Source organism: Halichoerus grypus, chromosome 13, assembly GCF_964656455.1.
Source record: "Halichoerus grypus chromosome 13, mHalGry1.hap1.1, whole genome shotgun sequence".
Classification (NCBI taxonomy): domain Eukaryota; kingdom Metazoa; phylum Chordata; class Mammalia; order Carnivora; family Phocidae; genus Halichoerus; species Halichoerus grypus.
Window position 1 is genome coordinate 85,270,524 of NC_135724.1, and position 23,026 is coordinate 85,293,549.

General features: G+C 56.6%; 3 protein-coding genes across 7 annotated transcripts in view; 2 read left to right on the top strand and 1 right to left on the bottom strand.

Moving 5' to 3' along the window:
* Positions 1-23,026, top strand: part of DDX54 (DEAD-box helicase 54) — a 424,174-nt gene that overhangs the window by 18,331 nt on the left and 382,817 nt on the right. The window contains exon 20 of one of the 2 annotated variants that reach the window (XR_013443502.1): positions 333-898. Coding sequence is in view for 1 of the 2 variants with exons in the window: in XM_036123696.2 (XP_035979589.1) it covers positions 333-565 (233 nt within the window). In the remaining variant the exon portion in view is untranslated. Of the gene's footprint in view, positions 1-332; positions 944-23,026 lie in introns of those variants that run through there. The other variant, XM_036123696.2, reaches the window with a different exon arrangement.
* On the bottom strand, positions 1,249-7,409 carry CFAP73 (cilia and flagella associated protein 73). Its single transcript, XM_036123714.2, has 7 exons — positions 7,326-7,409; positions 5,817-5,922; positions 4,926-5,030; positions 4,407-4,607; positions 3,764-3,985; positions 3,325-3,483; positions 1,249-1,750 (listed from the first exon to the last, which is right to left on the bottom strand). The coding sequence occupies exons 1-7, from the start codon at positions 7,379-7,381 to the stop codon at positions 1,670-1,672; spliced, it is 930 nt and encodes a 309-aa protein (XP_035979607.1). The 5' UTR covers positions 7,382-7,409; the 3' UTR covers positions 1,249-1,669.
* Positions 16,772-23,026, top strand: part of RASAL1 (RAS protein activator like 1) — a 29,392-nt gene continuing 23,137 nt past the window's right edge. For all 4 annotated transcript variants that reach the window (XM_036123698.2, XM_036123699.2, XM_036123700.2 and 1 more), the window contains exons 1-2: positions 16,772-17,135; positions 21,153-21,209. In XM_036123698.2, coding sequence (XP_035979591.1) covers positions 17,071-17,135; positions 21,153-21,209 — 122 coding nt within the window. In that variant the 5' untranslated portion in view covers positions 16,772-17,070. The remainder of the gene's footprint in view (positions 17,136-21,152; positions 21,210-23,026) is intronic.

The following is a 23,026-nucleotide window of genomic DNA, read 5'->3' on the forward strand; positions in this document are numbered from 1 at the left end:
CCTCATTGGGACCCGTGAGGTAGGAGCTGTTATCTCTGATTCAGAGTGGGGAACGGAGGCGCAGAGAAGTTAAGTGCCTTGCTCAGTCCGAGAGGTCCTGGCTGGGATTTGAACCCCGGCAGTGTGGGCTTGAGGGTCCATGCTGTTGACCACGACAGCAGACGACAGAAGCTTTATTGAGTACCTACGATGAGCCAGACCCTGGGGCCACAGCAGTGAACCCAGAACGGGAGCGGGGTGGTGGTGGGTGGGGGCGGCCTGGAGGCTTCTGGGAAGAGGAGGCCCTAGGAGTGGACTGGAAGGCTGAGCTCCCTGAACCCCTGTCCTGGCAGGTGCGTCCCAGCCCTGCACCCCAGGCGCCCCTGCGGGCCGCGTGCGCTCAGAGCTCAAGACCAAGCAGCAGATTCTGAAGCAACGGCGCCGAGCGCAGAAGTTGCGCTTCCTGCAGCGAGGGGGCCTGAAGCAGCTCTCCGCCCGCAACCGGCGCCGAGCCCAGGAGCTGCAGCGGGGCGCCTTCGGCCGGGGCGCCCCCGCCAAGAAGGGCAAGATGAGGAAGAGGATGTAAGGCACGTGACCCAGCCCCCTGGCTCCTCACGCGGTGCAGGGGTGGACGTCAGCAGATGTCCCCGAGTGCCACTGCGTGCCTGGCCCTGTGCCGGCCGCTGGCGGAGCTCCCTGCAGAAGAGGGGTGCCGCCTGGCCACACAGGGCAGCGGCCGCCTCTGCCCGAGGTGGAGCCTTTCACACAGGGTCTTCAGGGGCGCGCGGGGGGGTTGCCGGCAAGGTCGGGACGGCCAAAACCCGAGGTGGCCACTCAGCTGCTGCTGCTCCCATGTGTTCTGGGCGGTTCCTGAGTTCAGAGCTGGTGGCCACTCGGGGCCGAGCCCTCAGTGCCTAAGGCCCAGTGATGTATTTTTAATGTAATAAACCTTTATTGAGCCCTTCGAGTGGATGGGGAGCGCCGTCTACCCAAGGAGCCGGGAGGGGCGGACCCAGGTATTAAAGCCCCAGCTGGTGTGCCCACTGAGTCCAGAGAGTGGGGGCTGGGGAGGGAGGTGGGAAGTGGGGTGTGGGGAAGAGGGCTCAGTGGCTCCTCCTCTGGCAGTGAAGGGGTTCACGTGGCCCCACCACATCCCCACCACACCCGCAGAGGTGAGAACCTGGTCCTGGCCTCTGCCCTGCAAGCCGTGTCCTCCCCAGCCCCAGTTTGGGGTCCTGGGAAGGTCAAGGGCAGCCTCCAGCAGTTGGATTCTCAGGCCACGGATCACCTGGGCTACTCCACAATGGAGGAGGCCTTGTGAGCAGGCGCCCCATTTGCGGGTGCTTGCTCTGTGGCCCTCTTGTTGGTCCTATTTTACTTTACTTACCGAATTTACCAGAATTTGCATCAGGCTTCATTCCAAACCCCTGACACACATCGGCTTGTTTAATGCCATGAGTGCCCTGAGAGGGAGGACCTGGTCCCAGGCCATGTGGTGGATGAGGGATTGGTGCCCCCCCCCACGTGGCCCACATTTATTTAGTACTCGCTCTATGCCCTCCTGTACTCCCCACAGCAGCCTGAGGAGGCACAGCCCTCCCATCTCTCAGGTGAGGACCACTCAGCACACACCCCGCAGGACATATGCACCTCCTTTCCGGGGGGCCCCCTGCCCCCCTGCTCACCTGGGTCAGGGCTGGGTGGCAGGTGTGGGCTCGGCCTGACGAAGATTGGCCAGCATGGCGGAGAGGTCCAGGATGAACAGCTTCACCTGTGGGTCCCCAGCACAGCCAGTCACGTCCCAGCCCCTGAGTGTCCAGTTCCGCCGTCCCCACAACCCAGGATGTTGCAGAGCAGGGGTTGGGGGTGAACACCCCTATTAAAAGCAATGATGGTGGTTCCCAGGGGCCAGCCAACCTGCCCTAGACTGTTCTGGGTCCTTCGGGCCTCAGTCCAAGCCTCCCGAATGGTCTGTGAGCAGATACCCTCAGTTTCCTAGCTGGTATCACCTGCATTATAATTAAATGAGTATTTTCACTTCCATTAATTCATTTCCCCCCCTTTTTTAATTGGATCAACCATATTCATTGGTGTTTGACCTGCTCTCATCTCCATGGGTTAATATTCCCATATTTCCTTTTAATTAACTTATTTATTGATATGAACTGAATGCCCACAGGTCCACTGCCAAGAGCCAGAACTTGAGGCCAACTTACCCTTGGGCTCTCCCTTCACATTTGTCATGAAATAAACGTTTGAGAGGGAAACTATATTTCTAACAAAAATAGAATTAAGTTACCCCTTGTCATAAGTGGAGGGGCAGTGGAAAAATCCTACAACAGACATGAAACCCATTTGCACTCTTGCGTTCTGGCCCACTGCTGTTGCCTACAGGGGGTGTGAGGCCCAGGCCCAGGGAGCACTGCAGGGGTTAAAGGCCCACTCGCCCCACACTGAATCTTTCTCCTTGGTAGGATCAGGGTCGGGTGAAAAGGGACAGGCTTTTGCCCGCTCCATCATACTGAGCCTCTGTCCCTCCTGGAGTTGTCTTGTGTAGTTCAAGGTGCTGGGCCACACTTGGGAGAACAGTGGGGTCCACAAATCCGTCCTACTCGGCATGTGGCACAAACGTAGGCTCCCGGGGTCCGAGTTCTTAGTGTTTGGTTGGGATCCAGGGTGTTGGGCGCAGGACAGGAGTGCCAGGGGCAAGTGTGCCTTTTTTTGTGTTTCTTCCACTAAAGGGGACCGTGCTTTGGGTCCCCATTAGAAGCAACAGAGGTGTCCGAAGTCAGAAACCCCCTCCCTCCGTTGTAAACCATGTCACCCCTTCCTCAACCTTGCAAACCTGAATGACTTGACTTGGTCCACAGTGACATTTGTGATGTGCTTGTGCAGGAAGAAAGACAAGGACCCAGCCCCACCCTCTCCCTCCCTAGGGAAGCTGAGGCCTGTCCGTGCAGGGAGCAAGAGGGTCAGGGATTAATTAAAGGTGGGTCTCCACCTGGTTTCTTGTCGATGTTGTCAGTTTGTGCTTGACCCTGGGACAAAGGACAGACTCTTGTCGTGAACGTGCGGTGTCCCGTGTACACACCCCAGGCCCTGCGCACAGGTGAGGGCGCGGAGACCCAGAGAGGAGAGCACGGCTTCCTTGTGGCCACGGAGCAGATGCCGCTCAGAGCCAATACCCAACCCAGGCCTCCCAGGCAGGGTTCCCAGATGGCCATCGAGCCCAGATCTGGGGTGCTGGCATCATGTGCTCGGCTCCCGCAGGGTCACGCTTAACCCAGAGTAGGTGAGGTTTCCTGAAGCTCTGGGGGTTGGAGGGGGCACGGCGAGGGAGCGCACCTGCTGCAGCTGCCCTTCGGTGTCCTCGACGGCCAGGGCAGGGGCCTGCCTCTTGTGCTGGCGCACTAGCTGGAACAGGTTGAGCGCCGCCATTCTGGTGCGGCCCAGGAGAAGGGTCTTCTCAGCCGCGGTGTTCTGGATCTGAATCCACTTGGATTCCTGAAGAACCCCGCGCCCCCTTCCAGATCACGCTTGGAGCCTGCTGAGGAGGGCTGGGGCCCGCCCACTTCCCTCCGGTCAGGGGCGCACGGGCGCCTCCGGGAGAGGAACTGGGGGTCAGGTTCTGCTAGGACTGGCCCCCGGTGCCCTAAAGCGCTTTCCGACGCTGGCACCTGCCCGTTAGCGCCGCTGCCCCTCTGGGCTAAGCATCGCCCCTTCTGTTCTCAGGGCGACGGGAGGCTGGGGGCCCGGGGGCCCACCTCCGCCCGGCGGGCCGTACCCAGCGCAGCGTGCGCTCCCTCGCAGCCTCCAGGCGCTCCAGCAGCTGCGCTCGCCGCCGGCCCTGCCCCAGCAGCTCGTCCTGCCCGGCGTCCCGCAGCCGCTGCAGCCGCGCGCGCGCCTCCTCCAGCTCCGCCCGCCGCGCGCGCTCCGCGAGCCGCAGCGCCGCCTGCATGTCGGCTAGGCCGTCGAAGCGCGCCACCAGCTCGGGGACGTCCTGGAACTGGGGTGGGGTCAACATGGGGTCCCCTCGCCACCTGGCCCTCGGGCGCCTCCTCGGAGGGCTCCTCCCTCCCCTCCGCACTCCGGCAGAAAGCCTAGCCCAGCCTCACTCCCTGTGATGGTTCCGTTCAGCTGGTATGTATTGAGTGCCTGCATACACCTCCTCCCCCCTCGGAAGTTACCATTGTGAGCCTCGGTTTCCCCATTTATAAAATGGGGTAGGCAAGAGCAGGACTCCCTTCACCGGGCGTTGGGGAGAATTCAAGAACAAAGCTTGTCCCTGGCATACAGTCAGCGCTCAGTAAGTGGTGATTGCTGGCATACAGTCAGCGCTCCAGTAGTGCACACCCGAAGCCGTCCCAGAGGCTACCCGACGCTGCACGGCGGCGCCTGAGCCCCCAGGCCTCCTGCAGGGCGCTCACCTCGGGCAGCTGCTCCAGCACTTGGCCCAGCAGGCGCGCGCAGGGCTCCAGGCGCTCCAGCCGGCGCTGCAGCCGCGCGCGCTCCCGCCGCAGCTCGTCCCGCTGGGCCCGAAGCCGGAGCGCCTCGGCCTCCCGGCGGCTCGCCTGCAGCCGCTCTTCGGCCGCCCTCCGCAGCGCGCGGCCGCGCCGGGCCTCGCTGTCCTGGGGAGGCGGGTGGAAGGGAGGCGACTGCCCTCACGACCTGGGAGCCGCCGGGGCTCCCCGCTTCCACCCGCCCCAACACTGGCACGCCGCGCGGGACGTAGCAAACAGGTGGCCCGTGGGCAGATTCAGCCAGTGTCTGATTTTGGTCCCTCGCTTCTCCCCCATGCTTTTTTAAAAACTCAAATGCATCAGGCAGTGCGGGCGTATTTCCTACTACTCCCTCTTGTATTAGTAAAGCCCACTTTAAAATTCACATGCAAGTCTGGCCTTGTGACCCAGTGACCCGCCTCCCCTCCCCCAGCCGTCTGCACCTACCTGCAAGAACTTGTCAAAGCGCACAAAAGACCCCTTTAGCTCCCGCTCCTTCTGTTCCAACTGTTCCCAGCGCTGTTTCCGGGCTGCCATCATGGTCTGGCACGCCTGAGGAGAGGTGAGGAGTGGGTGTCTGTGTGTGTTTAGGGGTTCAAGTTATCCAGCACCTTCGGGATCATACTTCGGTCATCAGTTGTCCCTGATCTTGTCGCTGCACCCCTGCTCAAATCCACCCATGGCTCTTCCCATGTGTGATGAAGCCTCAGTGCCCTCTTGTAGCCCCTGCATGCCGCCGTCCCTGTCCTTCCTTCTGGTCTCATCTCACCCCCTTCCTTTAACACTGTCTTCCAGACACTGGTCCTCCTGTGTTTTGTCCTTGCCTTCCAATCTTTGTACGCACAGTTCCCTCTGCCCTCTTCTCCCTCCTCACCCCACCCCACCCCCTTTGCTGGATAAGCTGACTTGCCCTTCCCCCATCCCCAGACATGACTTCCTTCAGGAAGCCCTCCTTGACCACCTCTTTGTGGAGATAGGGGCTTCCTCGGGGTTCCCACAGCCTTCTCAGTGCTTCCCCACCTGACAGCAGTCTCCACCTGGACACTTGTCTGTCTTCTTCTTTAGACTGTGAGCCCCATGGAGGGGGACTATGGTGAGATGTCTAGATCCCAATGCAGTGTCGTGCACATAGTAGGTGCTCAGTGCGCATTTATTTGCACCAACTGATCTCATTTGATCATTGATGAGGAAACCAAAGCTCAGAGTGGTGAAATGACCCGTCTCAGACCCTGTAGCTAATAGGTCAGCTCCATTACTTCCCAACCCCTGCTCACCATCTTTTTTTTTTTTTTTTGCCCGGGATCGCCAAAAGTCTCAGGGACTACAGTGGAAGCTCACCTCCCTCTGGGCCTGCAGGCGCCGGTCCGCATCCACCAGCTCCTGCCTCTTCTCCAGGAGACGCAGCACCGGCGGGAGGGTGTCCACGTTTTGCTCTGGGATCTTCCTGGGGGCTCCAAGGGGGAGGTGGGGATGAAGGAGGCAAGAGTCAGGGCCCCCAAACTCCCCACCAGCGCTTGAAATGCCCCCATTAGCCATAGACTAGCTGTTGAATTGTTCATTCATTCAACAAATTGTACTGAGCAACTACTCTGTGCCAGGCACCTTTCTAGGCACTGGGGGGGGGGGTGTGAGCACGGCAGACAAAAATCCCCACCTTCCAGAAGCCGGCGTTCTGCTGGGGGTGGGGGACACAGGAAATAAAGCTAACAAATAATAAATAATGCTAGGACATGGTAGGTGCTCAGATGAAAAATGAAGCAGGCAAAAGGAAATCTTTCAATGGGGAGGTGAAAAAGTCTCTCCGAGGAGACCCTGGGGTCATCTAGGCAGAGACCCGAAGGGCAAGAGGGAGTGAGCGTGTGGATACCTGCAGGGAACAGCGAATGCCAAGGCCCCAAGAGAAGAACCTTGGATTGTAGAAGGCTCTTGAGGCTCCTGTGGGGGTGGGCAGGGGGGGCGAGGACCATAGGAAAGGCAGGGCAGCTGCAGGAGATGGTGAAGAACCGGGTTCTGGGATAACACAGAGACAATGTGGGTCTGGTCAGGTGGTTGTAGGGGAGAGGTGAGGAGGGCGGTCACGCTGCAGTTTAAGAGCAGAGTTGATGCAGTGATGGGGGGTGGGGGTGGTGAGAAAGGAGAGAAAGGTGAACTCCAGGTGAACTGGAAGGAGGGTGCTGGTGGAAGGCTGAATGGGGAGCAGAGGAGAGCAGCTCCTTGCTGTGGCCGAGCTGTGGCCGGAAGGCTGTTAGACCTCCCCTAGACCTCCCTGCGAGGGCTCCAGGAGGAGGCTGGGATCTGGAGTCTTGCTGGGGTGTGTGTGTTGAGGGGGGATGGATTGCACACAGCCCTACACGGTGGCTGTGTAGAGAGCAGAAGGGTTGCTTGAACATTCTGTTCAGCAGGGCATTCCCAGCACTGGTCCAGACTCTGACACTGAGCTTGGGACTCTCAGTCACTGCGGAACACAAAGTAGGCACCCGACAAGCTTCCTCCACTCCTCCTTGAAAATGCAGCGTTCGCAGGGAGAGGGGAGCAAGAGTTCACAGAATTCCTTCCCCCCTCAGTCCAAACGATTAAATCTCAGCTGGACGTCAGCCAGGAGTGGGGATCAGGAACAGATGAGAGCCCTGGGCTGTTAACCCAGCTCTGCTCTAACTAGCTCTGCCCTAACTAGCCCAGAGACCATTTTCCTCTGAGCCTCAGTTTCCTCCTTTGTGAAGTGGGGACAGCAATACGCCGCCAGGAACTGCCCAAGGAAGCCAGGCGCCACAGGCAAGGGGAAGGCATGGGTCGTCCCACCCGCTTCTGCCCCCCTCTCTCCCCTCCCCGCCATTCTGAAGCACTCACTCGGGCATTTTCTCTTGCAAGGCCAGTCGGAAATATTCCTCCCAGGGCACGGCCATTCTCCCTGCAGTTGCCCCGGGGCTCTCTTTCCACAGTGTCGGAGACTTGCACTAGCTCAGGAGGCCCTGGGGGTTTCGAGTGGAGGGCAGCGTAGCAGCGTGCTCTGTACTGGAAGAAGGCAGCCAGCCACCTAGCAGGCCTTGGTTGCCCGGGCAACCAACCACACAACATTCCGTTGCCTGCCTAAGGCCCGGGGCATCCATCCTGGGAGGGAGAAGAAGGGGGTAGCTGGGAGGGGAGCAGGCTTTGCCGATTCCAGAGACGGCTTTTACTCCCAATCTAAACTGGGGTGCAACAAGGAGGAGGTGGGTCCCTCAGCCAAAAATTTACCCTTTTGGTGCCCTGTGTCTGGTCAAAACTCTTCCTGGCTGGGTGGGATGAGATGCCTCTCTCGTGGCTGTATACTCAGTTGTCTGTTCAAAAGAATAATTATTGGACACCCACTGTTTGCAGGGTCATTCACTCCCTGGCAAGGTGCTGAGGGCCTACTGTGTTGCAGCTCTTTGAGGGTCAATCCCTTTGCTACCCTGGCCAAGTCTCATGGAACCCCCCAGGCTGGTTAGGGCGATCAGCACCACCGAGTGGAGAACAGCTTGGAAGGGTCCCATGATCTAGATTTGGAGGATAGGGGAGGGGGGGAGCTGACATACTTTGGGCAATTACTGTTGCTCAGACACAGAGAGCTAAGCGCTCTCTATATAATATCAATTTAATTCTTAAAACAGCACTCCAGGGGATGGTATTAGGGAAGAGTGCCCAGAGTAATACCCCTGGGTCCTCCACCCAGAAATAACACATGCTAACATCTCATCATCTTTGCTTTCTATCGTTTTAGTTTCCTGTTTTAAAAAATTTTTTCGTGTAAAGAAAGGCATTTTCTTATTGTAGAATAACACTATTAGAAAAAAAAAACCTATACTTATAATGCCTACATTGCTAAAAACAACTCCTAAGCATTTTGTTTGAGCGTATTTTTAGAAAGGAGCTAAAATAATATATATTTTCTCTTTGAGCATGTTACATTAAATTGCACATATATCCTTCTACATAAATTGATGTGAAGAGTTATAAGATACACGGCTAATTTTTTCTTGATTTAAAAATATTGAGGTATATAGTCTGGTTTCTCTTCAGATCGTATAAATCTTTTGCCTTTTAAAAATATTGAGGTATAATTCACATAATGTAAACTTCATTTTTTTTCTCACATACGGTTCTGTGGGTTTTGGTAAATGTGTAAAGTCCTGTAACCACCACCACAGCCAAGATACAGAATGTTTCCATCACCCCCAGAAGCCCCCATGCTCCTTCATAATCAACCCTGTCCCCACCCCAGCCCCTGGCAACCACTGACCTGTTCTCTGTCCCAATAGGTGTGCCTTTTCCAGAATATTGGAAATGGAATTCTATACTTAGTGGCCGCTTGAGTCTGGATTCTATAACCCAGAAATGTTCATCAGAGATTCATTCATGTCGACACGTGTAGCCATATTTCATTCTTTTTCATTGCTGAGTAGTATTTGATTATATATCATGGTTTGTTGATTCAGCCTCCAGCTGGGTCATCTCTAGTTCTGGGCAATTACAAATATAGCCTGTGTTCACGTACAGTTTTTTGTGTGAACATAAGCTTTCATTCTGCTCTGTATAAATACGTAGGAGCAGGATTGCTGAGTCATATGGTAAGTCTATGTCTAACTGTATAAAAAACTGCTAACTTTTTCCAAGTGGCTGTACCATTTTTATACTCACACCAGCAATGCATGAGCGGTCTCATTACTCCGTATCCTTTTTTTTTTTTTTAAGATTTTTATTTTATTTTGTTTATTTGACAGAGAGAGACACAGCAAGAGAGGGAACACAAGCAGGAGGAGTGGGACACGGAGAAGCAGGCTTTCCGCAGAGCAGGGAGCCTGATTCGGGGCTCGATCCCAGGACCCTGGGACCATGACCTGAGCAGAAGGCAGACGCTTAACGACTGAGCCACCCAGGCGCCCCATTACTCCATATCCTTGCCAGCAGTTGGTATTGGTAGGTTTTTATTTTATTTTTTTTAAAGATTTTATTTATTTATTTGAGAGAGAGAGTGAGAGAGCACAAGAGGGGGGAGCGGGAGAGGGAGAAGCAGACTCCCCGCTGAGCAGGGAGCCTGATGCGGGACTTGATCCTGGGACTCCAGGACCATGACCTGAGCCGAAGGCAGTGGCTTAACCAACTGAGCCACCCAGGCGCCCCAAGTATTGGTAGGTTTTTTAAAAGTCATTCTAATAGATGTGTAGCTCCTGGAAGATTTTTTTTTTTTTTTTTTAGAGACCATTGTAGATTCTCATGCTGTTGAAGAAATAACACAGAGAGATCCCAATTCCCTCCACCCCGTTTCCCCCAGTGGTTCCATCTTGCACACTACAGTACAATATCACCAACCAAGAAACTGGCTTCGATACAATCCACCAACCTAATTCAGATCTCACGGTTTTACATGCGCTCCTGTGTGTGTGTGTGTGTGTGTGTGTGTGTGTGTATGTGTATTTAAGTTATCACACGTGGACTCCTGTGACCGCTACAATGAAGCTACATACAGAACGTTTCTCACAGGGATCCTTCATGCTATCCTTTGCTAGGACCATCTCCCTCCCTCCTGCCTCCCTAACCCCTGTCAATTATGTATCTGTTCTCCATCTGCACGGTTTTGTTTCCTCAAGGATGTTATATAAGTGGAATTGCACAGTATGTAACCTTTGAGACTGGCTTTTTCACTCAGCTTAATTCTCTTGAGATCCATCCTGCTAGCTACACGCATCAGTGTTTATTCTTTTTGATCGCCGAGTAGCATGCCATGAGATGGATGTGCCACGGTCGGTGAAGCATGCAGGTAGAAGGACATTTGGGTTATTTGCAGTTTGGGGCTCTCATGAATAACTACTCTGAAGATTTGTGTCCTGGTTTTTGTGTAAGCGTAAGTTTTCATCCCTCCAGGATAGATGCCCATGAGTACAATTGTTAAGGAAGCTGCTCGAGTCTTTTCCAGAGTGGCTGTGCCACTTTAAATTCCCACTGACAGTGTAAGAGTGATCCAGCTTTTCTGCATCCTCACGGTCATCACCATTTTTTTTTTTTTTTAAGATTTTATTTATTTATTTGAGAGAGAGAGACAGCGGGAGAGGGAACACAAGCAGGGGGAGTGGGAGAGGGAGAAGCAGGCTTCCCGCTGAGCAGAGAGCCCGACGTGGGACTCGATCCCAGGACCCTGGGATCATGACCTGAGCCGAAGGCAGACGCTTAACCGACTGAGCCACCCAGGTGCCCCGGTCATCACCATTTTTGATTTAGCCATTCTGATAGGTGTGCGGTGATGTCTCATTGTGGGTTTACTTGGCATTTCTCTAGTGGCTGTGATGATGATGAACATCTTTTCGTGTGCTTCTTTGCCATCTGTACATCCTCTTCAGCAAAATATCTGTTCATATCTGCTGCCTATGTTCTAACGAATTGCTCTTAGCTGTTGAGTTTTGAGAACTTCTTTACATATTCTAGATACGGGTCTTGATGTTCCAGACAATCCTCTGTTGCATATTTTTTCCCAGGCTGTAGCTGATCTTTTCATTCTCATCACATGGTCTTTTGCAAAACAAGGTTTTCGATCTTGATGATCCGATTTGCCACTTTTTCCTTCACGCATCGTGTCACGTCTAAGGTGGGATTTGAACTTGGGCCACCTGGGTGTGGAGTCCACCCTCTTAACCACACTACTCCAGGTACAGTTGAGCCCTTCTTGGATCTTTCCCTCCTCAGGCTCATTCCCTTCCTTCCCTCCTCAGAGGATGTCATCATCTTGAAGCTAGTATGCATCCTTCCCTTTTGAATTTCTATTTTGTTAGAGGCGGTTTTTGGGGGGCAAATGTTTACTGAGCACCTACTCTGTACCAGGCAGTGTGTGAGGACACAGCAGTGGATAAGGCAGAACCTGCCCTCACGGGGCGCACAGGCTGATGGTGAAGCCAGGGGGAAACGTCTAGGGTGCAAGTTGCAGGGAGGGAAGTCTCTTTGAGGCAGTAACATGTGAACCCCGACCTGAAGGATGAGGAGGGATGAGAAGAAGAAAGGAAAAGTATTCCAAGTAGAGGGAACAGCACGTGCAAAGGCCCTGAGGCAGGAGGATGTGGCCCCCTCCTCACAAAGAGAACAAAGGTCTGTAGGTTGCTGTGCAGAATTCAAGGATGATGGGATAGGTCCTGACTGGAGAGGGCCAAGGAGGGGCGAGACCTGTGACCAGTAACAGATGAGGGAACTGAGGCCCAGGGGAGTTAAGTGACCCTCCGAGGACGCGAGGCTGAGAAGTGATGGATGGGCCTTGGTTTTGTTTTTAGAGATAACCTGTCCCTGCCTTGGAACTGCTCATGGCTTCGAGGAGAGGAGAAGGTCCCTACACAAACAACCTGTCTTCAGAAGGCTGAAGCTATGGGTCCACACCCCAGTCCTCAGCATTTCTGTTTTAAATGGGGCGTTGCTTTCAGGTCCTCTTGGGGCTCCCCTGTCATGCTGCTGAGGCAGAGGTCCCAAACCCCCACCTGGGTCTGTCCCCACATCCTGGGAGATAGGGTGAGTGGGGCTGCTGAGTGACAGCGGGACACAACTTCTCAGCCGGCCTTGCCCTTGGCCACAGCTCTGGAAATATCCACTCTCCCCACCCCCAAGTCTCATGCTCGGGTGGTTTCCCCCTTCCTACTTCTCCATTCCAAGGCGGGCGTGGGGGGGTGCACCTTGGGGAGTAGGCCTGAGGAAGGAGGAAGCAGCAGGTCAGACCGACAGGCGGATACCTTGTTTCAGGCTGTGGGAGGAGGGGACTTACTGCTTCCTCGGCAGCCAGCCCACGGGAGGGGTTTGTGGAAATCCTGCCCAATCCTCCCACCTCAGCCTCCTGTCCTACGTGGCTCCCGGCCCAGAAGCGTGCCCAGCGATCACAAATGGGGCTTTGTGTTCCCGAGACAAAGAACACACTCCTCACCCCCAACCTGGGCCAGGGCTTGTCTGCCTTGCCCCAACCTTGGCCTCGGAAGGGATGGTGCCACTTCCCAGGAGGGGAAACTGAGGTCTAGAGACAGGTCTGTGGAGCCAGAAGAGGGGTCTGCCTCTGGTTTGGGAGTAGAGGTGGAGCAGAGAGGCGGTAAGTTGGCAGTGACGAAGCTGCCATCCTAGGCACTGAGTGGGGGGGAGGAAGTAAGAAATAATACGACTATTATCACCACGAGAGAGGCCAGATTCCAGCCCTGGAGGGGAACAGAATTCTGTTTAACCCAGCGAGTGCGTTCTGAGTCTTTCTTATGTGCCAAGCGGTGTGGGAGGCGCGGCATGAATCAGACATTGTCCCTGACATTTAAGAGATAAGACGAGCGTGTAAAATACCACAAAACAAGAGAACAGGAGACCAGGGTCACAGAATGGTGCCAACAGGCAGGGGTGGGGGGGGTGGGGAGTGGTCGTCGCTGCCTTCCCGGAGGCTGTGGGCCATCAACAAAGCCGGGGCAGTGGTGCCTTCAGAAATGGGAGGCGGCACGGAGTATTTTCTGAGGATAAAAAGCAGCACAATTATGTCTAGGAAAGCTCTCTGCTGCTGGGGACTCTGATGTCTGTTCTGTCATCTGCGTATCACTTCCTACTTCCTACTGAGAGCGTATTCTTCAGCGGCAAGCGACTTTTGTCAGTTCCCCACGCGCCTGAGAGCCCCAGGAGAGCAGGGCTGGGCGGTCTCGTACCCCGCTGCATCCCCACTGCCTGGCACACAGTGGCACTCGACACGGATCTGCCGAATAAAAGGAATATTCATACGAAGCATATACATATGACATTTTGTGGCATCAGGATGCTGCTGTGGAGATGGTCGTGTTTGCCCCATCACTTAGGTTTTCTTTTTTTCAGCATTTTTTCCCATCATTCCCAGTCTTTGAGCATATCCTTTCTAACAGCTATGTCGTAGTCCGTGACATTGACACGACTGTCAATGTCTGTACTTTGTCCGCCCTACCCCTCCTCATCTTTATCCAATTGTATGGGTGGGAGATCAACAAGGAAACAGGAAAAGGAGGGGGAGGGCTTTCCTGATGGAAGGCAGGACAGGGCGAGGGCACTGTGGGTGTGGGGTGAGGGGATATGAGCAAAATCTTAAGAGTGTTAAGTGGCGTCTAGAAGGCTACGTGGTGGGGGAATCTGGTGCCCGGTGTTGTGTTGTTAAACTGACCCTCCCACCCCCCACCCCCTGCCTTGTAGCATTTGCCGGTTTCCATGGGGGTAAATTCTCCTGCCATGGACGGTGTCACGTTCCCACTGTGGAGTTGCTGAACACTGAGGTAGAAAGCCATGGCCACAGCCATCCTTGACCTTGGGATCTCTCGATCAGATTTCTCAGCTGAGATGCAAAGCCCCAGATTCTTCCTGCGCAGGTGGCTACTGAGGTGTGGTTGCGCCATCCGCCCCTGGAATTCGGGGTGGGGTCTGGTGTTCCACTTCGGGGAGCTCGGTGTCAGGCACGGCCGTGGGTTCAGGATGTCCTACTAATGGCCGCGACTCTTACTGAGCCCTTGCTGTATGCCAGGGTGTTGAGCATCTGACTTTTTCCTCATCCCATCCTCACACCCAGGAGATGAGGTGGGTGCTGTTATTATCCCCAAATTACAGACAAGGAAACCGAGGCACCCAGAGGGTGCCCGAGAACAGCCAGCTCATAAGTGTAGGTGTCACGATTCAGTCCCAGGTTGGCTTGGCTGGATGCTAGAACCTCTGCTCTTAGCCCCTGAGCTCAGCATCTCCTGCTACTGAAGGTGTTCTGCAGCTCTCGGGAGCATCCCAGCGGTGCTAGGCTAGGTAGAGAGCTGGCAAGAAGATGATCATGGGTTTGTCTTTAAGGGCTTCGAGGAAGGGGAAAGAGAGGAGGCTAACCATTTCTTGAGCACCTACTATGTGCCAGGAATGATGCCAGGTGCCTTACACTGCCTCTGGATCAACTCTCACAACAACCCTTGAGAAAGGTGAGACCCTTCCCACATGACAGCCCAGGCTTGGGTGCTCATGAGCCCACCTTCCCCTCCCCGAGCTGGGTAGCCCCCAGCAGGTCACACTCTTTCTCTCCGCCTCCTTCACCCTTTGGTCCCCTGACGGGAGATGCCCTGGGAGACCTCAAACCCTCTGCCAGTTTCAAGTCAAAGCTTCTGAGAACAACAGGAAGTGGCCAAGCCATTCGGAAAGTTTGAGGACTGCGGCCACAGCCCCAGACGCATTTCAGGGTCCAAATCCGGTTATTGGACAAGTGCCAGAGCTAGCTCCCTGGAGGCCTGGCTGGCACATTCCATAGCTTTCATAACCTTCCTGGGGGCCTGGGGAGGGGCGTTTGGGAATGAGACTTCCTGCTCAGCTCCAGAAGACTGGCCGAGTTGGCTGGTGGCGGTTTGGCTGGCATCCCAGGTGGCCCCAGGACCTAGCCCCTCAGGTTCCATCAGGGGTCTCTGGGGGCCGGAGAGCCTATCTGAGATCTCTGCAGGATCTCAGAAGAAAAAGGGTTAGTCAAAAGCTCTCACCTAGGTGGGGGTGGGAAAGGGACAGGGCACCTATCTTGAAGTAGCATGCACTTAGCAAGTATCGTTTTCCCCTGGTAAGGAATCGGGGGCTGCCTAGTAAGGCACCTGGAGGGTGTTGGTGTTTTAACACTCCCTTGGGGCTACCGCGGTTCTGGATTCGACCCTGGATCACCTCTCGTACCCTGCTGAAGGATGCTGCAATACTTCTAAGCCTTGGGGCCAGCCCTGCTAGACCCATAGCCCAGATGGGGTAACTGAGGCCCAGTCTTTGGAAGTTGGAGGACTCAGCAGGTAGCGGACAGCTGGGGAGAGAACTCCAGGGATCAGAATCCCTTACCAGCTTGGCTGGAGTGCCGGCTGGGAAGTCAAGGAGGGAGCTTGGGAGGCAGATCACTGGCTACTCCTGGGGCTGTTCTGGGCCCTCCTGGTCCTGCCGGTCTGGGCGTCGGCTGCGGCAATCATTCGGCTGGGGCCTTCCCATTGGTGCCCAGCCCTGGGCTGACCAAAGTGAGTCAGGCTTGGTGCCAGTTCTTCCAAGAACTCTTAGGAGGGTAAACAACAAACTCACGGGGAGAAATAGTGTAAGGATCTGCCCTGGGACAGGCTCTTCCTGTAGCATTGTTTCAAATGTGTTTGTCAAACTCCAAGTTTTGACACTTGAAAAATGCACAACCCTGGAGCCGAGGACCCGAGAAAAAGAGAAGAAAACCTCTGTCTGGGGTGGAAGGGCATCTTCGAAGCCTTCCTAGGAGAGATGATGTTTGAGTTATGCCTCGAAGGACAATAATAATAATAACAATAATAATCATATCAAACGCTTTCTATAAGCTTCTTATGTGCCTGTGACTGTTTTGGGACCTGTATCTGCTTCTTTCATATCTGCTTTATGTCATCGAATTCTCTCAAAACCCTGTGAGCAAAATACTACGTTATTCCTATTGAACAGCTGAGGAAAGCAAGCCAAGGCACAGAGAGGTTAAGTGACTTGCTCAAGACCACACAGCTAGCAAGAGGTAGAGTCAGGATTCAAATCCAGGAAGGCAAGCCAGTCACTGCCTGAGGCCTTCCCTGAGCTATCTAATCCCTCTGAACCCGTTTCTTTATCCATAAAATGGGGGCGATAGTGCAAGAGTACTTAGTGCGTAGAATTATGGCGAGGACAAAGAGGATACGATCCCCGGAAACCGCTTAGAGCAGTGCCTGGCACACAGTAAGTGTTCAAACAGTTGTAGATGACTTCTGTCACCGCCGTCGTGGTTATCTTCAGGCCTCCCCTCCCCCTCCGGCCGCGGCCGCCTCCCCCGCAGTGCCAGCCCGTGACGTGGGAGCTGCCGCTTGCACAGTCTGGGTTTAATTGGAAACTAAACGAGGAGGAAGGGGGTGTTCGGGGCCCCTCCCTTGACTCTGAACCGACCCCCCCTACCCCCTCTCCCCGGGAATGTGCGACTCCCCGTTTAGCGACGCCTCCCGCCGACCGCGGGTACTGCTCCCGCACAGGGCATGGAGCCGGGACCGGGGAGGCGGCGCCGGGATGGGAGGCAGGGGAGGGCCGGGGAGATGCGACTGTGCTGGAGGGAGGGCAGGCAGGGGACATGCTGGGTCTTCTGAGCCCCATGCCAGCTCACCACGAGCCAGCGGCCGCGCCCGCCACGGCCGTGGGCCGCTCCCCACCTGGCAGTCAGCGCGCCCAGGTCTCCGCGGCCCGGGCGCTCGGGCGCGCTTGGCTGGGGTGCCGGCAGAGGGCGCGCGAGGGGGCCCGGGGACGGGCGGGGGCCACGCGGGAGGCGGGATTGGGGGGAGGGCCCTGGGCTGCCCCTCCCGCCCCCTGCCCGCCCACCCGGAGCTCCAGACTAGGAGGCGAGAGCGGCGGCTGCCCCCTGCGCGCTCTGCCTCCTCCGCGCACGCTCCTACCTGTAGAGCCCGAGGGGCTCCCCCTCGCCGGACACCTATTCTTTCTCCTCCGGAAACCTCCCGCCTAGCTGCCCGCGTCTCGCATAGGCGGCGCTGGGACCCCGGGACGGGGCGCCGGGCTCGCAGCTGGTGACATGTAGACGCGCCCTCCACGGTCCAGCCTCGGCACCTGGGCACCCTTCTGCCCGTAAAGTTTGGGGCTGGGCGCCATGGCCAAGAGCAGCTCCCTGAATGTCCGCGTGGTGGAGGGCCGGGCGCTGCCCGCCAAGGACGTGTGAGTACCCCGGGGCGAGTCGCGGGTGAGGGGCGCACCGGGCATGGGATGGGGCCGGGTCGCCCGTTCCGCGTGCCGGGGAGGGTGGGTGAGGTGGGCAGGGGGTTCTTGTCTAAGACACAGTATTGCTGCGGATCCGCCTTCACGGGGCTAAAACCCCATGCCCATGGCTGTCCTAGTGGAAAGGGGCGCCCAGACTTAGCAGATACGCCACCCTGCTCCCCGGAAGGGGGGTGTCTTTGTTTCTAGGATGTACTAAAGGGGATTGGAGGGTCGGATTTTGTTGGAGCTGGGGAGGGCATGGGGGGGGTCCTCTTCCTTAGTTCAGGCAGGGTGGGTGCCTATCAAAAGAACCCTGGGAAGAAGGCCCAGAGCGCCGGTTGGCCTCATCATTCCTCTGTGTGCGTCTGGTATTTAGATTCAAAGACAGTCATCAGGTGGCCCACCAGCCAGGCCTGGGGGAGACTGGGGTCCTCTGGACCCAGAGCCCTGAGCTCCCCAGCGAGGAGCTCCCTGTGTGGCCTTCCCTGGATGCTGAGTGCCGTGAAGAGCCCCCCCCCCCCCACTGTAGCACCCTCTCCAGCCAGATGTGGTGGGGCCGGAGGACCCTTGGGCTCCTGTTGGTACCAGTCCTTGGCTCCGCTTCCTCCAGGGCTGAGTCAGCAGTTGCCGAATCAGCAGAATGGCAGGAGGGGTCCCCCTCCTGCTTGGCCTGGAGCCCAGAAGGGGCTGTGAGGTGTCAGCACCTGGGACAGGTGTGGGATCCTTGGCAGGACATCAGCTGTGTGACCTTGAACATGCTCCTCTTGGATCTTGATTTCCCACCTGGACAATGGGAGCTCTGGACAGGAGCCACCCAGCCCAGAGCAGCTGTGGGGGGTGGAGAAGCTGTTAGGATTTACCCCATGGCCAGGGTGAGCAGAAATCCGGATTCTGAGCCTTTACCCAAGTTGAGATGAGGGCTTAGATATGCCCTGACTCCCCCAGCTGTGGGTCCCCAGTGAGGAGTCTCCTGCCTTTGATTTTATGAACCTCGCCCCTCCCCAACCCTGGGCTGCCGAGAGCAGTTTTAGCTTCCCCTCATCCTCATCAGCTACCCCAAATAAACATGCACCTGGGATAGAAGCAGAGCACTTGCTGTGTGAATGTAGCATCTGGACAAGCCCCTGCTTCCCTCTTCTGGGACACCCTCTCAGAGCCTCTGAGAATGACATTCTGGAACTGTCGGGGCAGGGAGGCCAGGAATTGGGGCCTGGAAACTGCCGGAGGGCTGAGGGGGAGCCCCTCCAAAAATCAGGTTTCCATCTCCTGGTCCTGGGTGAGGGCCATGAGGGAGTGGTGGGTTCTGCCCTTGGCCCTGGACACAGCTCATGGGGTGGACGTGGCTTGTAGGGTGGACATAGCTCACGGGGCTCCTTCTGCCTCTCCTGCAGAGGGACTTAACTCACCTGGTTCCTACACCTCTTGGCCACCCTTTCTCCCCCAAAGTTCTCGGGCCAAGGTGAGCCCCAGAGCAAGGGTGGGAAGGAGTCACTAAGCCCTAGTTGAGCCACCCTGCCTCAGTTTCCCTAGCTGTTGGCTCCCTTCTTCAGAGGGGCTGTCCTCACAGCCTGCTGGGATCTTCACACCCATGGAGACTCTTAGATGGGGGCGTGTTCTCTCTCTCGTCTCCTAAGGGAAAGGGCCCAGACTCATCCTGAAGCCTTGTCAGTTTTGAGGGGGGGTCTGACCTGACTCTGGAGGAGGACCCCACTGACAATTTTTGAGTATTACTCTTATGAATAGCAGCTGTAAGTCGTTCCAGGGCTTACTCTGGGCCAGGTCCTATCCTTAACACTTCCTATGGTCCTATGAGCATTTCCATTTATAAATAGGGGAAACAGGCCCAGAGAGGCAAAGTCACTTGCCCAAGGTCACACAGCTGGGATTTGAGCCCTGACTGCTCCCATGAATAAACCACACTGGGCAGGCAGTGGCTGAGGGGTCTTCTTTCCCACACTTGAGCTGGGGCAGGGCCCATGGGAGAGGTCAAGGGTCTGGAGAGATTGAGGGTCCGGAGGGGTCACCCCTCCTGCTATCGCTGCCTCCTACCTGATGGGAGCCTGATAAGGCCCTTGTGCGTCAGAGCTGTGGAGCCAACGAGCGAGCTTGGCTCCCAAGAGGGGCCCCAGGGTCAGGCTTGGTGGACGGAGGGGGGCGTGTCTCCCAGCTCTTTGCTAGTGGGATCCCAGCCAATCTTCCTCCACGTCTGCCGTTGGGGAAACTGAGGAACGGGACCGTACCTAAAAGAGGCTCAGGAATGGAGAACCCAGCCAGAGAAATGAGATATAGGCGTTCCCCAGACACAGGCATCCTGGGGCGTAGAGCCAGATTAGGAAACTGAGGCTCCCAGGGCTACTCAGCCCAGTGGGTCTGAGATAGATTCAGAAGGGGAAAGTGAGGCCTAGGGCACTACTCAGAAGGGGGTTCAGCGGTAGAACCCAGAAAAGAATGCAGAGACACAAGCCACCACCCAGGCTGAGGTGTTCAAGGATAGAGGCCAGATGGGGAAATGGAGGCCCTGGAGCACCCACACAGAAGGAGCTGAGGGCACGAGTACAGAGGAGAAACTGAGGCACAAGGAAGGACTCATCCAGCAGACAAGGCTCAGATTGCAGCTGGCTGCTGGTGCCAATACCCCCTTCCCTGAAATCCTGTGGCATCCGTGGATTGGTGACTGATTGGAGGTGACAGAGAGAGAGAGGGTGGGGGCCGGAGCATCAAAAGAGGGGGCCACTTGGGGAGAGCATTGTGAGCTGGGGTGGAGGTGACACTGGTTAAGGGCATGTGTGCTGAGCCCCATAGAGCTGGGTTTGAATCCCAACTCAGGAGGGGGGTTGTGGGAAAGAGGATACAGGTCCTCCCCCAAGGAGCTCACAGTTCAGAAGTTGGAGGGAGCCAGGGAGACAAACACTAAACAGAGAGAGAAACAGGGAGCAAGATGCTTTCAGGTGCCCAGAGGGATCGGAGGTCGATTTTACAAAGGACAGAGGTGGTCAGGGATGGCCTCTCTGAAGAGGTGACTTTGGGGTTGAGGTTTGAATAACAGGACTGAGGCAGCCATGACAAGATCAGGGACAGAGTGCCTTAGGCAGTTGCAACAGCGAGTGCAAAGTCCCTGAGGCTGGACTGAGCTTGGTGGAAGACAAAGGAGGCCTGTGCCATGGGACAGAGGCGGGATGAGGACCCTGGTGGACAGCTCGGGATGGGGCTGGTAACTCTTATTATGAAGGGGGGATGGAGCTGGCTTTGGTTGGCTCATGGCTCATGCCTCCTCAAGGGGCTGCTGTGGGATGTTGTTTTGAGATCTGGGTGCCCTGGTCTGTGCCAGCAGAGGTGCGGCCCCACTGGGCTGAGCATCGGGAGTCCCCCCCACCCCCCCACCCCCTGCCAGGGAAAGTCCCGTGGAAATGAAAAGCTGGTCGGCAATGCTTTCCCCAGAGGGTAGCGTTAAGGCTCCCGGAGGAGAGCTCTGGGGCCGGCCGGTGATGCATCCCACCATGCATCTTCTCCTTTAGTTCCTCCAGCCCCCCCACCCCCCCCAGAGATGTGTGTAAACATCATAGAGAGGAAAACCCAGCACCCACAGAGAGGATGGGGCTTCCTGGGTTCCACAGCTAACACACAGTAACACTGGGATGCCTCTCCAGCTCATGCTGTTGACCACGGCTCCGGGCTTCCTGGGACCAGCACTGGGAACTTTCTGGCCTCATGCCTCAATGTTCTGTTTCTGTGGGTGGAAGCCCAGAGAGCCCATGCATGGGGGTCGGGCAAGCAGTGGGTGGGCTGTGCACCCGTGACATCTCCTGCTGGTCTCCCGAGGTTCTGCCCCTTAGCCCGACTTGCTGTGTGACCCCGGGCCAGTCCCCTCCCCTCTCTGGGCCGCAGTTGCCCTTATCTGTACATAATGAGGGTGGATTGGGACCTCCACTCATGGCTGCCCTCTCAACCTCCCTCCTGAACATCCTCCTCCTGCAGGTCTGGGAGCAGTGACCCCTACTGCATCGTGAAGGTGGATGACGAGGTGGTGGCCAGGTGAGGAGTGGACAGGCCGGGCCTGGGGAAAGAGGAACAGGGCGGGGGATGGAGGAGGAGCAGCTCCTTCTAGACCTGGCGAGTCCAGACACAAGATTTCACGTTGAAAAGAGGAGCCGGCCGGCGGTAATGCTTATGCCAAGGGTGGACGTGTGGGGCTGAAAGTGACTGCTTTGTGCTTTGGCCCCTCTGGGGACAGACAGCTGGGGCTGTCAGCTCCTCTCGCCATCCTGCCCCACCAACTGGCCGACACCTTCCCCCGGACCAGATGATGTCCCTGCCGGTGTCCTGGGGCTGACTCAGCGGCTGCCAGCCTCCCATAGTGGCCTCCCCGGAGGCGGGCATCTCACGCTTGGCTGGGCTGGCTGGTTCCGGGCCTGCTGGGTGCTGCGGGCACCGGGGCGTGCGTGTGCGTGTGTGTGTGTGTGTGTGTGCACGCGCGCATGCGTGCCCAGCTGGGCCTGCTTATGAGTGTGTGTGGGGGTGTTGGAGGGCTGATGTGAATGCCTGTGACCACATGTGCGTGTCTCTGGGGGTGTGCAGCTCACGGGCTCACATTGTGTCCCGGTGGTGTGTTTGGGGGGGTGGGTGTGTGCACACCCGTGGGCTGCCCTGCGTACGCAGGTGAGCACCAGTGTCTGCTTGTTTGGGTACACAGACGCCATCGTGCGCACAAGTGAGGACGTGAGGGTGTTTGATGAGTGAGTTTTGGGCGGGGGTGGAGGGATGTGGGGCTGGGCCATGGTTGGCTCCCGCCCCGCCCCCACAGGCCTGGGCGGTGTGGGTGGGCAGGTGGGCGGGTGGCTGAGGCCGGGGTTCCTATGGAGACAGCAGGATTCAGGATGCTTCTGGTGCTGCTTCCGGTCCAGATGGGCTGGGAGCGGGGCGTGGGGAACCCCATGGGGGAGGGTCAGCCCGCAGCCCCCCAGCTGACCCCCTCCATTGTTCTCTATGCTCATGCTGCCCCCTCCCCACATGCTATGATACCACCCCCAAACCCACAGAGAGATTTTCTGTGTGATCCCAGGCTGCACTCTGCCCAACTCTGGGCTCTGAAGAGGGACTTCCAGCTGGGAAAAGGCCAGGACAGGGGGAAGAGGGTGTTTGGGAAGAAGGGTCCATCCGACGGTGGTGCCCTGGGCTGGGGTAGAGGGCAGAGTGTGCATCTCTGTGTGCCTGCGTATGTATATGTTCACTCTCTTTGTTGGGGAAGAGTGTGGGGAAAGGGAAGAAAGGAGTGGCAGGTGTATGACCCAATTCTACAGCCATAGATTTGGGTGTGTCTTCATTGGGCAAAGGAGGTTCTTCGTTCCCTACTGGGTAAAGGGAAGTGCATCTGCAGGGGTGTCGGGGTGAGGATGCTCTCTGTGTGTGTCTGTTTCTAGGCTTATTTTGGTCCCTAACCCTTTTGTGGTTCCCTCTTTTTTCCTGAGTGCTCTGGCTCCTGCTGACTTCATGGTCTCTTGGCCCCTCACACTTCCCCATTTCCCATCCAGCACCTTCCTGTTCCTCAGACTCAACAAGCTCACTCCTGCCTCAGGGCCTTTGCACATGCTGTGCCAGCCATCTTGTCCTCATCTTCTCGTCCCCCTTTGCCTGATTAGCTCCTGCAGGAAGCCTTTTCTGACTCCTCCTGTCCACACCCCCAGACCCAGCCAGGTGCCACTGAGCTCACCCTAATCACTTCTCTCACTGTGTCATGTGTCATAAGAGCTCAGGAGAGAGCACCTGCCCACTGAATGGGGCTCTGTGGGGGCAGGGACCTGGGCACCTCTTCCTCTGATTCTCCATAGCCCACAAGACTTGGCACACAGTCA

Excerpts from the sequence above, each read along its gene's own strand:
- CFAP73 (XM_036123714.2), bottom strand. The coding sequence starts at position 7,381 with ATGGCCGTGCCCTGGGAGGAATATTTCCGACTGGCCTTGCAAGAGAAA. Across the intron at positions 5,923-7,325 it reads TTGCAAGAGAAAATGCCCGA|GAAGATCCCAGAGCAAAACG; the intron begins GTGAGTGCTTCA and ends TGGAGCCCCCAG. Across the intron at positions 5,031-5,816 it reads GCCTGCAGGCCCAGAGGGAG|GCGTGCCAGACCATGATGGC; the intron begins GTGAGCTTCCAC and ends ACCTCTCCTCAG.